Source organism: Narcine bancroftii, chromosome 3 (assembly GCF_036971445.1).
Source record: "Narcine bancroftii isolate sNarBan1 chromosome 3, sNarBan1.hap1, whole genome shotgun sequence".
In the NCBI taxonomy this organism is placed as follows: domain Eukaryota; kingdom Metazoa; phylum Chordata; class Chondrichthyes; order Torpediniformes; family Narcinidae; genus Narcine; species Narcine bancroftii.
In genome coordinates, this window is record NC_091471.1 from 80,536,857 (window position 1) to 80,553,690 (window position 16,834).

The following is a 16,834-nucleotide window of genomic DNA, read 5'->3' on the forward strand; positions in this document are numbered from 1 at the left end:
TGGGAGGTAAATGCAAGCATCCTTAGGAACATTGATGAAGAGCGCAATCTTGAGGTGGAACTCCACAGTTCTCTGAGAGTGGCAACAAAATAGGATAAGGTGGTTGAGAAACATGCTTACCTTCATTGGTCAGAGTACTGAATATAAAAATCGGTGAGTCGTGTTTCTCTGGTCGCATTACAGGAAGGATGTGGATGCTTTGTAAAGAGTGCAGAAAATGTTCACCGAGGTGTTGCCTGAATTAAAGAATTTTAGCAATAAAGAGTGGTTGGACAAATTTGAATTGCTTTCTCTGAAGAATCAGAGGCTGAGGGGCAAACTAATACGAACGTAAAATTAGAGTATAGACAGGGTAGATGGTCAGTCTTTTTCGCAGGGCATAGGTTTAAATTTAGATTTTAAAGGAGACTCGTGAGGCAAGAGCAATAGATGACTGGAATGAGTTGGAGTAGAAGCAGATATGATAGCAATATTTAAGAGGCATTTAAACAGACACAAAAACAGGGAGGAAATGGAGAGAAATTAACTATATACAGGCTAGATGTGCATCTTAAATTTTCATCATGGTCAACACAAGCATTGTGGGCTGAAGAGCCTGTTAGTGTGCTATACTATGTATTGTACTACCTTCTAAAGTTCAGTCATTTGTTTCTTTGCAAAGAATGCTGGTTTTAGTTCAACACAGAATGCAAATATTATTACTCATACATGAGATGAATGTTGCAGGGTTAGCATCCTAGACAGAACATCACTGATTTGCTTGGTAGCATTCTTCGACAATATTTAGGCTCACATATATTCTCCTATGGTGGTGGCTGGAACAGAAATCAAAAGCAAGAACAATGACTAGCTCACACTTGCTTGGTCCCTAGAAACAATTTAATTTGAATACTGGATCAGTGAAGATTAATAATCAATGGTTATTAACTCACATATATTAGTAATCTTCAAAACATTAAACCTATATTGAGCTTTAGAACACAATAGAGATTATTTTGAAAATTTGCTTGGCTCAGGAGTTTGTGTGAATCAAAACTCTGAACCAAAGCAATTTCATGAAGAAAAATGCGTTTTCTGTGAAAATTCAAAGAAACTGCAGATGCTGGGAATCTGAAATAAAACAAAAAAATGCTGGAAATACTCATAAAGTTAGGAAGCATATGGGGGAAAGAGAAACATAATTAATGTTTTGGCATCAAAGACCCTTCAGTTTAATCCATAAACTATCAGGGTGCAAAAAAAAATTCCATTTGAATAAGGTTAGTTTCTTAAACAAGGTCAGAATATGTATTTAAATAGATCAAATAAAATCCAAAACTGAAAATGATACTTACAATAATCATCTTTCATTCCTGGAGCATCTAAGACTTTCATTGGGTTTAAAGATATACTCCGTTTGCTTATTGTGCCATCCTGTTTCACGTGCAGAGAAACATCACTTAGATTGTTCTTATGCACTGAAATGAAGAATAGATGCTTCAACATTATTAGAAGAGCCTGTAAATTCTTTCTGAAAATGGATCTAATCTAGATTTATAGATCAACAATTAGTCCAAGAGAGCCCAACAGTAAATATGTGAATTCTGGAATGTTTGGACACTTAATCTCTCAGTTTCACAGAAATGAATATCAAACTGTGAGTACAATGAGCGGACAATAATTTCATATGCATTTTGCACTAGCAACCAGACATATTTAACTCCATAAAACTTTAAATAATTTAAACATCTGAAGCACATTCTAAATGTTTAGTCATTTTATTAAACTTATAAGCCAAAGCAATTGGTCATGCATATCAACAAGTGGACTTCAAAGGAAAAAAAAACAGAATGACCTGAACAATCAAGTTTACATATTCTGTAACCTTTTCCAAAGTTTCATACGATCATAAAAGTATTTTGTTAATCTGATGTCGTCAATGAGGTTTTCAATCATGTGATGAATAGTACCTTTTTGGCTCATGGTAATTACAATAAAGAGCAGAAATGACCACAAAACACATATAAATCCTACACACAAATTCTCTGAATGGAAGCAATTCTTTTGGTTTATAGCCTTAAAGATAATGCTAAAGATCACACTGAAAACGATACTGAGAAAAATTCCATTTAGCCATGCCTTCCCCCGCCAAGCACTAATGACTATCAAAGGGAGTTCAAAATGACAATAAACATAAAAGCTATTGAAGATCAAAATAACACAGATGCTGGAAATTTAAAATAAAAATGCTGGAAATGCTCAATATGTCAGGACATAACAGTTGGAAGAGAAATTAGTTAAATTTTAGCTTGATGACACATCATCAAAACTGGGAAGGTGACAAAAGAAGCTTGTTAACTACAAGGAGGGTAGGACAGGGGGAGGACCCTAATGCAGGGCCTTGATCTAAAATGGCTACAATCCCTTTCCCACACCCACTGACTTCTTCCCACAGTTTGTTCTCGCTCCAGATTTCAGCATTTGAAATCTCTTGAGACTCCATGTTCAACAGATCATTTGATGCAATTTCCTTCATGTTCAAGACAATTCCACCATCAATCACAATTTTTTCTCTCTTCAGCATTTCATAGTGATTGTTGCTTTCACGGCCCTCTTGTACACGCTTTCATTCCACTAACTAATGCCTATTATTACATTATCCCTTGCAACCTCAGGCAATGTCTTTTCACCTCTTATCCTTCCACCATCCTTAGGATAGTCAGATTGGCCTTGATGAAACTGTACTTAAAGCACTGTTCACAGTTAGGTCTCCTTATCTAAAAAATGTATAAACTAGCTATCAATGGACCACATCAAAGATTCTCTACACCAGCCATTCTCAAAAGGGGGCCATATGACCTCCTGGGGGCCAAGGCACATTTAAGGGGGCCACGGATTGAAATCATAAAATATTTTTAATATTTTTTATGTAGTTGGTAGAAGAGAAGTATGGAAGAAGCCAACTAAAATTGACTGCTTCACAGGGAAGGGAGACCATAAACATTAAGCTGGCACTCTGGTGAGTTCGGTTGTAGCCGACCCGCGTGCACGTGAAGCCATGCGTGCGGATGGCCCGACTGATAAAGGGGCCTGTGAGCCCGTGACATTGCTGGGTGGCCTGGGGATGCGCAGTGTAGCGTCGGAGGATGCTCCTGCATGACCAGCGGTTCTGCCGGGCATGCGCGGAGCATCCCGGGTCCGTGACCTTTTGGAAAAAGTGTGGGCTGTGGAGGAGCCCGAGCACCAGCGCCCCGACGAGGTCGGGGTGCCGACATCGGGTATTCAAACCTGCAGCCGCACAGTCAAAGGACCTATGGTGACTGAAGGTGAAGAGGAACTTACCTTACTGGAATTTGCCCAGGAGGAGGAGCTTGCAGTTAAAGAAGGTAGACCTCAAAAAGTGGTTATGGAATCTGGATTGAGCTCAGTGTTCACTGTTTTGGAAGGGATTGCTTTCCAAATGGATAATATGTCGAAATAAATGTTAACTCAATGACCCAAGGAATTATGGAGGTGAAAACAAAAATGAATATTTTGTGTGAAGAAATGTCAACTATGAAACAAGAAATGACTGTAGTTAAGAGTGATATTAACAGATGTATAAAAGCTGTTGATATCATACAAGATAATTTTTTTTTTAATTAAAACAGCCTTTTATGAATGTCAAAATCAGGTGGAACGCAATAAAGAAAAAATGGAAAAAGTGGAAGGTTCTTTTGTAGATTGGGGGATTCAAAGAAGATTTATTGAAGAAGATTGATTCAATGGAAAATCAAAGCCAAAGAAATAATGAGAAAATAGTTGGTCTTCAAGAGGACTTTGAAGGTTCTGATCCAATAAAAAATTTTAAGCATTGGATCCCAGAGGTATTGGGTAAAGAGCTTTTTCCTAAAGGTTTGGAACTGGATCAGGTCCATAGAGCATTGAGGAAAAAAAACATTTCCTGGACAAACACCGAGGGCGGTCTTGATTCGTTGTTTGAAATATCAAGATAGAGAAATTATTTTACGAATGGCGGTACAGAAAGCGTGGTAGAGTCAATCCCCATTGATGATTCAAAATAATAGTGTTTTTTTTAATGCCGATTTGAGTTAAGAGGTTATTAGAAGACGACCTCTTTAATTCGGCTAAAGATGTCTTATGGCGAAAGGGCTATAAATTTGCTTTTCATTATCCTGCAATTTTGAAGGTTTTTTATGGAAACTTACAACCTCAATTTTTTGAAAACGATCACGATGCCTTGGTTTTTGCTGATTCATTGTCTCCTCAGAGGAGGGTAAACGGAAATGGAAATGGGAATTGGTTTGGAAAGAATGGAAAGAAAGAAGAGCTGACATGAAGTCTTCTTGACATTGAAGATCCGGAACAATCATTGGGCTTGGAATCATTGGGTTGAATATATATTTACTATATTTGAGTAATTGCTTCCTAATTCATAATTTAATTCCTAGTATATTAACCATTTCCAATTTTGCTCTTCGCAACAAATAGAAACATTCTTTCTCTGGCCATTTTAATGAAATTTTCATTATTTTAGTTATCAATCAGATATTTCTTTCCACATATCATTCATATTATTCATCCTTTCCAAATAGATATAATGTCCCAGTTCCGATGTCATCCTTGGAAATCCATTTTGCATTCTCTCCGACATTGATATCTTATAGTATTAATTAAAGATTAAAGGCCAATATGCCAAAGTCTTTTTAACCAACCTATCAAACTAGTTATCTTTAGTTTGTAAGCCCTAGTTATTGATCTCTCTCTGAATGGAAATAGTCCCTTCCTGTTAGCTATTTCAGCATTCCCATTATTCTTTTTCTTTGGCTTGGCTTCGCGGACGAAGATTTATGGAGGGGGTAAAAGTCCACGTCAGCTGCAGGCTCGTTTATGGCTGACAAGTCCGATGCGGGACAGGCAGGCACGGTTGCAGCGGCTGCAGGGGAAAATTGGTTGGTTGGGGTTGGGTGTTGGGTTTTTTCTCCTTTGCCTTTTGTCAGTGAGGTGGGCTCTGCGGTCTTCTTCAAAGGAGGTTGCTGCCCGCCAAACTGTGAGGCGCCGAGATGCACGGTTTGAGGCGATATCAGCCCACTGGCGGTGGTCAATGTGGCAGGCACCAAGAGATTTCTTTAGGCAGTCCTTGTACCTTTTCTTTGGTGCACCTCTGTCACGGTGGCCAGTGGAGAGCTCGCCATATAACACGATCTTGGGAAGGCGATGGTCCTCCATTCTGGAGACGTGACCCATCCAGCGCAGCTGGATCTTCAGCAGCGTGGACTCGATGCTGTCGACCTCTGCCATCTCGAGTACTTCGACGTTAGGGATGAAAGCGCTCCAATGGATGTTGAGGATGGAGCGGAGACAACGCTGGTGGAAGCGTTCTAGGAGCCGTAGGTGATGCCGGTAGAGGACCCATGATTCGGAGCCGAACAGGAGTGTGGGTATGACAACGGCTCTGTATACGCTTATCTTTGTGAGGTTTTTCAGTTGGTTGTTTTTCCAGACTCTTTTGTGTAGTCTTCCAAAGGCACTATTTGCCTTGGCGAGTCTGTTGTCTATCTCATTGTCGATCCTTGCATCTGATGAAATGGTGCAGCCGAGATAGGTAAACTGGTTGACCGTTTTGAGTTTTGTGTGCCCGATGGAGATGTGGGGGGGCTGGTAGTCATGGTGGGGAGCTGGCTGATGGAGGACCTCAGTTTTCTTCAGGCTGACTTCCAGGCCAAACATTTTGGCAGTTTCCGCAAAGCAGGATGTCAAGCGCTGAAGAGCTGGCTCTGAATGGGCAACTAAAGCGGCATCGTCTGCAAAGAGTAGTTCACGGACAAGTTTCTCTTGTGTCTTGGTGTGAGCTTGCAGGCGCCTCAGATTGAAGAGACTGCCATCTGTGCGGTACCGGATGTAAACAGCGTCTTCATTGTTGGGGTCTTTCATGGCTTGGTTCAGCATCATGCTGAAGAAGATTGAAAAGAGGGTTGGTGCGAGAATACAGCCTTGCTTCACGCCATTGTTAATGGAGAAGGGTTCAGAGAGCTCATTGCTGTATCTGACCCGACCTTGTTGGTTTTCATGCAGTTGGATAATCATTATACTGATTGAAAATGTACATCTTTCTTCAGCCCCATTTGTTCCAACTCATTCTGAATGGCGAACACAGTGCCTCGAGAAATGGAGCATTGATTGCACTGATGAGCCACGTCACAACTATCTCTGTATCTAAACACAGGCAACAATGCACTTTGTGGACTTTAACAGGGATTGAGCAGTCTGCAATGAGTATTGCAGCTACCGACATGAGACCCCCAATGTCAACAGTGTCCCCTTAAGGTTCTGAGAAAAGCAACAAACTAGTGCAATGTCCCTCCCTTTGTTTGCTCGTGTTCCCTTCTTCCTTCATCTACCTATTACTTCCTGTGGGACTATACTCCTCCCTCTGCCCCTGCCCCCCTCCCACCCCCACCATTTTGTTTGGGCGCCTGCTTGTTTGTTCATATCTTGGTGAACAGCTAAAGCCTAAAACATTGGTTATGTATCTTTATCTTTGCTTCATAAAGTACACTGTTTGAACTGCTAAGTTTCTCCTGCATTGTGTGTTTACTTCAGTCACAGTGTCTGCAAACTTTTGTGTTTTACACAATGTTCTTCTACTTCCACAGACACTATTTTATGACAGTTATGGAATTCATATTAGTATGGTTGGTTCTTTCATGTCAGATGAGGAAAGAGCATGGGCAGTATTGCAGACTTTTTAATCCATGGCCTTCAAGTCCCACATACTGCATATGTGTTCATCCCTGACTGCAGGCATGATATTCAAAACCAAACAAAATTATGGCAAAAAGGGGGACTATTTGAGCAATCGAACAGTGTACATAAATTTAGGCTCACCCAACTTCCTAACTCTCAGCTATATGGGTTACACTGCTTTAAGTTTTTGTCGTGGTACACCACCGGCCTACTGCAAGGGGCAACACCTGTACCTGCAGGAATGTACCACCAGCCTACTGCAGGGGGCAGCCTCTGTGCATGCAGAAGTGTAAGGGGACAGGACAACACCTGGCCGGCTGTCAACCAGTCGGCCTGAATGGATCAAGCCCACCCAGTCGGATGTCAATCACCTTCCGGGAATTAAGCCTGCGCTGGCTGCTGCAGCTACAGCCAGCCTGGCTCTGTGGAAGTCTTTGTGGATTAAAGCCTGTCATACAGTGTCTGATTCTGGCTAACAGCGCACCACAGTCTTCATCAAGTACTTCTTAAATTTTGGGTAAAAGTGGTTTCCTTAGATACCTTGAATGATTCTACATATTCTCAGATATTGTTGTTGTCCATGTGCATGTACAATTGTCATTCTTGAATCAAAACAATTTCCATAACTTCCACAATACACATTATTGAGCCCAAATAAATACAACTAGTGTTTCTTTTCTTCTGAAAACAAAAGTAAGAGAGTTGGCAAAAGCTGCAAAGAACAGTCCAAGAAAACATGGATGAGTGTCATGTGACTTAGGTAAATCTATTACACCATTTGTTAAAATTCAAAGAAGTGCATAGGCATAAAAAAAGGAAGAACAACAAAGTAAAATTAAAGATAGCTTTTAAAATTTATGAAATGTCTTAATAAAATACTCTAGGTGGGATAAGTGACTCGTCAATTTAAAATGCTAATAGAGAGAATAATGAGAAAGGTTTGGAGGACATAGCTGAGACAGAAACCATTTACTCATTGAGGCAGAAGAACAAACTGAGCTGTGGGGGAGAGAAGTGCAGTGTGGCTCACACTTGGAAAGAATGGCATGAACATGACAGTTAATGTATGGTTTCCTTTGTTGCCAAAGTTGTCATCATTGTTTGGACAGTACATTTAGCATAACAGCACAACTCTATTATGGCAGCAACGACCCGGTTTCGAATCCGGCACTGCCTGTAAGGAGTTTGTATGTTCTCCCTGTGTCTGTGTGGGTTTTTCCCAGGAGCTCCTGTTTCCTCCCACCCTTCAAAGCATACAGGACTTGTAGGTTGATTAATAGATTTGGGTGGCATGTGCTTGTGGGGCTGTTACTTGGCTGAATGTCTAATTTTTTTTAATTCTTGATATATTTTCGCACTTTGAGCTGCCCTCAAATTCAGTATTGGACCCGTAAATTTTTAGATCTACCTATATCTCTTTCTTTCTTTCTTTGGCTTGGCTTCGCGGACGAAGATTTATGGAGGGGTATGTCCACGTCTGCTGCAGGCTCGTTGGTGACTGACAAGTCCGATGCGGGACAAGCAGGCACGGTTGCAGCGGTTGCAAGGGAAAATTGGTTGGTTGGGGTTGGGTGTTGGGTTTTTCCTCCTTTGTCTTTTGTCAGTGAGGTGGGCTCTGCGGTCTTCTTCAAAGGAGGTTGCTGCCCGCCGAACTGTGAGGCGCCAAGATGCACGGTTGGAGGCGAGATCAGCCCACTGCCGGTGGTCAATGGGGCAGGCACCAAGAGATTTCTTTAAGCAGTCCTGGTACCTCTTCTTTGGTGCACCTCTGTCTTGGTGGCCAGTGGAGAGCTCGCCATAGAACATGATTTTGGGAAGGCGATGGTCCTCCATTCTGGAGACGTGACCCACCCAGTGCAGTTGGGTCTTCAGCAGCATGGATTCGATGCTTGCGGACTCTGCCAGTTCGAGTACTTCGATGTTGGTGATGAAGTCATTCCAATGATTGTTGAGGCTGGAGCGGAGACAACGCTGATGGAAGCGTTCTAGGAGCCGTAGGTGATGCCGGTAGAGAACCCATGATTCGGAGCCGAACAGAAGCGTGGGTATGACAACGGCTCTGTACACGCTGATCTTTGTGTGTTTCTTCAGGTGGTTGTTTTTCTAGACTCTTTTGTGTAGTCTTCCAAAGGCGCTATTTGCCTTGGCGAGTCTGTTGTCTATCTCTTTGTCGATACCTATATCTAAAAGATCATGAAAACCACAAACCCATATTTTAGAGCAAATGACATCCCATTGTCACATCTGTGCAATTTTTCCCCCTTCTTATGTCTACATTTAATATGCAGCGTGCCTCTGCAGTCATCAGTTTGTAATTATATAATCGTGCCATCTAGTGGCAATTAGACAAAATTTGACAATTTTCTTTCCAATTATGTTACTTGAATTTTTCTCCTAAGGCATTCATGCTGTGTAATTTTAAACATAATATTCTTCTTAAGAGTTTCACCTTGCCATCTAGTGGGAGGTGTGCAACTATTCTGATGCTTTTGCTTGGTCCTGCTAGAAGTACGCAAGGTTATTTCCAGGCTACCCAGGCAATTAGTCAGATCCATCCCTAATAAGCCCAAAGGTAAAGGGAAATTTAATTGCTTATAAAACTATGTGGTCTGAATAGAAAGAATGGCAAGATATAAGCCCAAGAAAAATTGCATCTTGTGAAATGAGACATACAATAGGTGTAATTCTGGAACTAGGGAAGGATAAAGGGAGATTTAATGGACGTTGATAAAGTTATGAGACCCAAATAGAATGAACAGAAAGAACTTATTTCCCTGGACTAAGCAGTGACTGACTCCTTGAACTTTCTCACCACAGTCCTGAAATCATGCGGTTGAAAATGAGTTATCTTCCCAAAGTCAAAACAGAACCAGCGAGCCCTGCTGTTTAATATGATAAACAGCCACATCAGAGGGATATCAGGAAGGCACTGCATCTAGAATTAGAGTCATAAAGATGGAGAGCATAGAACAGGCCTTTGGTTTTCAACATCCATGTGACCTTTTTCTCATCTACACTGTCATTTGCCTGCATTAGGCCCATACCCTACCTAGTCAAGTGCCCATATAAAAGAATTTTAAATGTCGTGATTGCATCTGATAGCATCACATCCTCATCAGAGAGTTACAGAAGTCAAGCACACTCTGTGTAAAAATTTTCCACTCATTCCCCTTTAAAACTCTTTCCTCAAACCTATGTTTCCTCTATCATGAGGAAAATATTCTATCTCCCATATATGGCTCATAATTTTATATATCTCTATCAGGTCAACGCCACTGCCTCCTTCAATCCAAGGAAAACAAGTTCATCTTATCCAATTTTTCCTCCTATCTAAAGTTCTCCAGTCCAAACGATCTCCTCTGCACTCTTTCCAATACAACCATATTAATGGCAACTAGAACTGCACACAATACTCCATGTATGGTCTAACCAGTGTTTTGTAAACTTGGAACATAATGTCCCAACCTTCATATTCTATGGCCCTACCTATGAAGGAAAGTATGTCATATGCCTTCTTCACCATTCTATCTACCTGCAATGCCACTTTCAGGGAACAATGGACTTGAACCCCATTAGTGCCCTACCATTTACTGTATATGTCCTATCCCTAATTCACTTTGCAAAACGTATCAAATCGCATTTATCAAGATTAAATTCCACCTGACAAAGGTCTACTCAACCTCGATATGAACTATGTAATGTTCCTCAGTATCTGCAACACTACCAATTTTCATGCCATCTGCAAACTTAATAATTATTCCCCCTACTTTCACATCCAAGTTGTTATATTGTTCATATGTAATATGAAACTGCCAAAATGTTTGGCCTGGAAGTCAGCCTGAAGAAAACTGAGGTCCTCCATCAGCCAGCTCCCCACCATGACTACCAGCCCCCCCACATCTCCATCGGGCACACAAAACTCAAAACGGTCAACCAGTTTACCTATCTCGGCTGCACCATTTCATCAGATGCAAGGATCGACAATGAGATAGACAACAGACTCGCCAAGGCAAATAGCGCCTTTGGAAGACTACACAAAAGAGTCTGGAAAAACAACCAACTGAAAAACCTCACAAAGATAAGCGTATACAGAGCCGTTGTCATACCCACACTCCTGTTCGGCTCCGAATCATGGGTCCTCTACCGGCACCACCTACGGCTCCTAGAACGCTTCCACCAGCGTTGTCTCCGCTCCATCCTCAACATCCATTGGAGCGCTCACACCCCTAACGTCGAGGTACTCGAGATGGCAGAGGTCGACAGCATCGAGTCCACGCTGCTGAAGATCCAGCTGCGCTGGATGGGTCACGTCTCCAGAATGGAGGACCATCGCCTTCCCAAGATCGTATTATATGGCGAGCTCTCCACTGGCCACCGTGACAGAGGTGCACCAAAGAAAAGGTACAAGGACTGCCTAAAGAAATCTCTTGGTGCCTGCCACATTGACCACCGCCAGTGGGCTGATAACGCCTCAAACCGTGCATCTTGGCGCCTCACAGTTTGGCGGGCAGCAGCCTCCTTTGAAGAAGACCGCAGAGCCCACCTCACTGACAAAAGGCAAAGGAGGAAAAACCCAACACCCAACCCCAACCAACCAATTTTCCCTTGCAACCGCTGCAATCGTGTCTGCCTGTCCCGCATCGGATTGGTCAGCCACAAACGAGCCTGCAGCTGACGTGGACTTTTTACCCCCTCCATAAATCTTCGTCCGCGAAGCCAAGCCAAAGAGGAAGAATATAAACAATATGGACCCCAACACCAACCCCTATGGTACACTGCTGCTTACAGACTTCCAATCAGAAAAGCATCCTTCCAGCACCATTCTCTGCTTCCTATCACCGAACAATTTTAAGATCCAATTAGCCAGTTCACATTGGATCTTGTATGCCTTAACCTTTTGGGCACACCTACCATGTGAGAAATTATTAAATGTTTTACTTTTGTCAATTCTACTTAAGAATGAAAGTAATTTAAATCTCCTGCTGGTACAGCCACATTAGTGAATTATCTATTTTACCCATTTGTACTGAATATTTGGGTCATTTTCAATGCTGGACTGCACTGGCTTATGTTCACCGCTGATCGTATTCTAACTTGAATCAAAGCCTCTATCAGATAACAAAATACAAAATAAGAATGAAGGAAAAAAATAATATATTTTAACTCCTTAATCATTGGTCCTATATTTCACAGTGAATAAGTGTCTAATATGACATATTAACAGCAGCAGGACTGATGCACATCTACATGTTAAAATACATATTTAGCACTACAGAAGCAAAAAGATAAACAGTGGCATTGCATTACCTTTGCCAGTCTGATTGTATTTTCCATTGATAGTCACAATTCTGGTTTTATTTTGGTCAGAAGGCATCACTCTCTGGAATCTCTATTAAAAATATATTGAACAATGATAGCAAACATTTGGTGAAGTATGCACAATAGTCAAGAAAGTTGTGGATCAAGGCAAAAGAAGCATCATGGCAGCATCAAATATCTCTCCTATTTCAAACAAAGAATACAACACAAGAGACTAGCAAGAGACTAGCCTGAAGAGCCCAGCAGGTCAAGCAGCAACTATGGAAACCAATAAGCAGTCCATGTTTCAAGCCAATTTCCATGGATTATGTCCCTATTGCTTTCCATGGATGCTGAGTTCCTCCAGCCCTCTCTTTGTGTGTGCTCCTGTTTTCTAGCATTTGCAGACTTGTTGTTTATTTCCTATTTCATGTATTATAGGATGTAAAGATATGTATATCGATCCAATCTCGTTGATAAACTTAAATTTTAATCAACAGAAAAATCTGTAAGCCATGAATTAAATACACAGTTACTTCAACATCAGAACTCCAGTAAGTTATGCCTTGTATTCCACACCTCTGAATTTGGATCGTCAAGTCATAAAATGTAATAAAATATAATATAATAGAAACATAATTGTTAGTTTTATGAGCCATTATAATTTGTTGAAAAAATATTGCTTGAAATAAAGTAGAAGGTAAGTATGTGCTAAAATACAGTACATCACATAATTAATAGAGCTACACTACTTTTTTAAACCATATTGTGTTTGCCCACCTGCTTTATTACAAAATGCCTTTCTTTCAGATTGTTCAAAAAGTGGTGCCCAGTGTTTCGATGTAATTGTTTATGATTTGGGAACAAGTAATCACCGAGAGCTTTTGTAGATGCTCTTTTCCTGTTTGCAGTGTCTGTTATTTTGATCAAGAAAAGAAAAGGAGTTAACATGCAAAGCCTTGAAATACAAGCAGAAGATGATAAGTGTTGTTTAAATTAATTTTTAAATGATTTGAGCTGTTCCATGTGCCATTATTTTTATTCAATAACCATCTGAAAAAATTAGGTTTAAGGACCGATCACTCATACCTTGAAGGGCTCAGGGCTGAAATATCTTTACATCCTATAGACACTGTGAAAGCTGATGTGTTCATCCAGCATTTCGGCAGGCTTTCATGTTTCACTACTATAATGCGAGAGGTGCTTAGAGTAAAGGTGATGAACTTAGAAAATGGAGCAGTACATGTAGTGACCATTACAGAGACTTGGCTGTTGCAAGGGCAGACTTGGCTGCTTGAGGTTCTGGACATTAGATGTTTCAAAAAGAATAGGGAGAAAGGTAAAAGGTCATGCCTCATGAGCTTAATTAAATTTTTCAAGGAGGTGATAAAACAAATTGATGAAAGTAGAGTGGTTGATATAGAGTATATGGATTTTAGTTAGGCGTTTAAAAAGAAAGGCTCATCCAGAAAGTCTTGAGGCATGGAATCTATGGAAACTTGGCTGCATAGATTAAGAATTGGCTTACCCACAGAAGGCAAAGTGTGGTAGTAGATGGAGCATAATGCTTGGAGGTCAGTGAGGTAAGTGGGAATCTGTCTGGGACTCCAACTCTTTGTAATTTTCATAAATGACTTGGACAAAGAAGTGAATAGATGGATCAGTACATTTGCAGATGACATGAAAGTTAGTGGGGTTGTGGATATGGAAAAGATTGCAGTAAGTTACAATGGATATAACAAGGATTCAGAGTTGGACAGAGAAATGGCAGGTGGAGTTCAATTGGAAAAGTGTGAAGTGATACACTTTGGAAGATTGAACTTGAAGACAGAGTACCTGGCTAATGACAAGATTATTAGTGGTGCCAAAGAACAGATGGATCTTGGGGTCCCTCAAGGTTACTATCGAAATTGATCGGTTGGAATCTATACAGCGGTATTCAGAGGCCTCTTTATTGGTTTATCTCTCTTCCATTTAATTTTTCCAAGATCAAGAAGGATATATCTAATCCAATACTCAAACATATATTGTGAATCTGGTTTCAGTTTAGGATTTTTTTTTAATTAAAAAACATGTTTTATCAATAATTTTATCAATAACCATCAATAATTAATTAATCTTTCACTATATAGAAAATCAAAGATATTATTTATTTTGCAAATATATCTAAGGAAGGATGTTTAATGTCTTTTGAATAGCTGTAAGTAAATATAACTTACCAAATATTCATTTCTTTTAGATATTTACAGATTAGAAATTTCTTAAACACCATATTACGGACTTTCCATATGTATATCGATCCAATCTCGTTGATAATGTTTTTCGATTGAATCCTTCTCAGAAAGGATTAATTGGAATTAGATATGAAAGATTATTAAAATTACAACCAGTACTTCACAATAAGATTAAAAAGGCTTGGGAATTGGAATTTGCAAGACCTTTATCAGAGGATCCATGGGACAAGATTCTTAAACTGGTGAATACATCTTCAATATGTTGCCAACATTCATTAATCCAATTCAAAGTGGTGCATCGAGTTCACATATTCAAAGATAAGCTGGCTAGTATGTTTTCTATATTAACCCTACTTGTGACAGATGCAAATCTGATATTTCTACATTGACACATATGTTTTGGTCTTGTCCATCCTTAGAAATCTATTGGAAAGAAATTTTTAATAGCTTTTCAACTGTATTTCAGATCGAGCTACTACCCAATCTAACAACTGCTCTTTTTGGGGTTATTGAACCAGACATAGGGAGTTTTTCTGTACCTGCGCAACAGGTTGTAGCCTTCTCTACACTGTTGGTTAGAAGAGCCATCTTATTCATATGGAAAGACTCTCGACTTCCAAAAGTAGCCACTTTCAGGTGTTCTGATAGAAGATTAGGTGGTTGAAGGAGCGGCTAGAGGAGTTCAGCTAGCACGTTTAGGTGGCCACAGAATGGACAGCTTTCTGGCACCTAAACGTGCCAGCTGACTGCTAGTCGCCTAGCAGCGAAAGCCGGCTACATCGGACAGGTGCCTAGTCCTGCCCACGCTGACCTCAACGTCATAGCAGCATGTCAAGGCATGCCTGACAAACAACTCAGGCATGTCTTGACTCCCGCTGCCAGTCTCCCCCCACCACCCTCGCCCACCTGACTTCCCCTGCCGCTGCCGGCTCCCCCCCCCACCCTCGCCCACCTAACTCCTGTTGCCGCTGCCAGTTCTTCCCCCACCCTGGCCCACCTGACCCTCGCTGCCGGTCTCCCCCCTCACCCTCGCCCGCCCAACTCCCATTGCTGCTGCCAGTTCACCTCCACCGTCGCTCACCCGACTCCTGCTGCCGGTTCCCCCCCACACCCTTGCCTGCCCAACTCCCACTGCCGGTCTCCCTCCCCCCACCCCCGAAGCAGCAGCGGGAGTCAGGCAGGCGAGGGGGGAAGGGAAACCGGCAGCGGGAGTCGAGCAGGCGAGGGTGGGTGGGGAGAAAAACCGGCAGTGGGAGTCGGGCTGGCGAGGGGGGGGGAGACCAGCAGTGGCAATGGGAGTCAGGCAGGAGAGGGTGGGGGGCAGAACGGGCAGTGGCACGGGAGTCGGGCGGGCGAGGGGGGAAGGGAAACTGGCAGCGGGAGTCAGGCAGGTGAGGGTGGGGAGACCAGCAGCGGGAGTCAGGCAGGCGAGGGTGGGTGGGGAGAAAAACCGGCAGTGGGAGTCGGGCGGGCGGGGGAGACCGGCAGCGGCAGCAGGAGTTGGGCGGGCGAGGGTGGGGGGGGACCAGTAGCAGGAGCCAGGTGGGGGGGGGGGGAGACCGACAGTGGGAGAGGGTACAAAATAAAATTTGAAGAAGTCTACTTTAGTCTGACTTCCTTGTCTCAGGAGTCAATGGCTGACGATGTCACTTCAACGTCATCAGCCCATCCCCTGGCAGCCTGGGCTGCTTTCAGCTGCCACAATCGATATTCCGATGAGGATAGTTATATCTCTCAGAGAAGGGTTAGCTAAGTAACCCTCCTGGCCAGCTTTTCTGGTTTCAGATGGCTACCTGACAGCCGCACAGGAATATTTTGTGAGGCTTTACAGTCGGGCTTTGTGGCCACCTGAAAGCAGCTAGTGTTTCAATGGTTCTCTCATATTATGTCCTGTTTAAGTTTAGAAAAAAAGTAGATATCATGTATTTGATTCATTGGTGAGATTTGAAGATATATGCCGACTTTTTTGTCTTATTTTCATTTGATGTAAATGTTTTTAATGTGATTAGATATACTCACTCTTCCAAGTGAGATTTAGTCTTAAATTTGTTTTTTGATTCACAGTATGAATCAAAAGCTATAAAATATATGTAACCCTCAGGATAAGCTGCTCAGATTTTTTTTGGTTAGTTTTCTTTTATTTTAATAGAGTACGTTAGGTGGGGTTTTTTTAAGTAAGTATATTTTTAAAATGTCTTTTCTGTCTTCATCCAGTGCAGTGGAGAGGAGACCTAGTTTATAGTGTTTGAAGTAAAATACACACACACACACACACACACACACACACACACACATATATGATATTGTATTTTCAGTTTGTTCCCTCTTCTTCATTATACTGTATTTATTATAAAAAACAATAAAAATTTGAAAAAACAGAAAGGAAATTGATTGGGTGGTTAAGAAGGTGTATGATGTGCTGGCCTACATTAGTTGGGGGTTTGAGTTCAAGAACCATGAGGTAATTATGTAGCTCTATAAAACTCTGGTTAGGCCACACAGAATATTTGTTCAGTCTTGGTTGGCTCATTGTACAAAAGATGTAGGCACTTTGGAGAAAATGCAGAGGAGATTTA

The 16,834-nt window shown here is 41.6% G+C and overlaps 1 protein-coding gene across 1 annotated transcript in view; it reads right to left on the minus strand.

Annotated features, from left to right (window-relative positions):
* Positions 1-16,834, minus strand: part of LOC138756689 (uncharacterized) — a 45,971-nt gene that overhangs the window by 4,836 nt on the left and 24,301 nt on the right. The window contains exons 3-7 of the mRNA XM_069923076.1: positions 12,805-12,938; positions 12,034-12,115; positions 1,335-1,457; positions 794-815; positions 121-236 (exon numbers count right to left, since the gene is read on the minus strand). Coding sequence (XP_069779177.1) covers positions 121-236; positions 794-815; positions 1,335-1,457; positions 12,034-12,115; positions 12,805-12,938 — 477 coding nt within the window. The remainder of the gene's footprint in view (positions 1-120; positions 237-793; positions 816-1,334; positions 1,458-12,033; positions 12,116-12,804; positions 12,939-16,834) is intronic.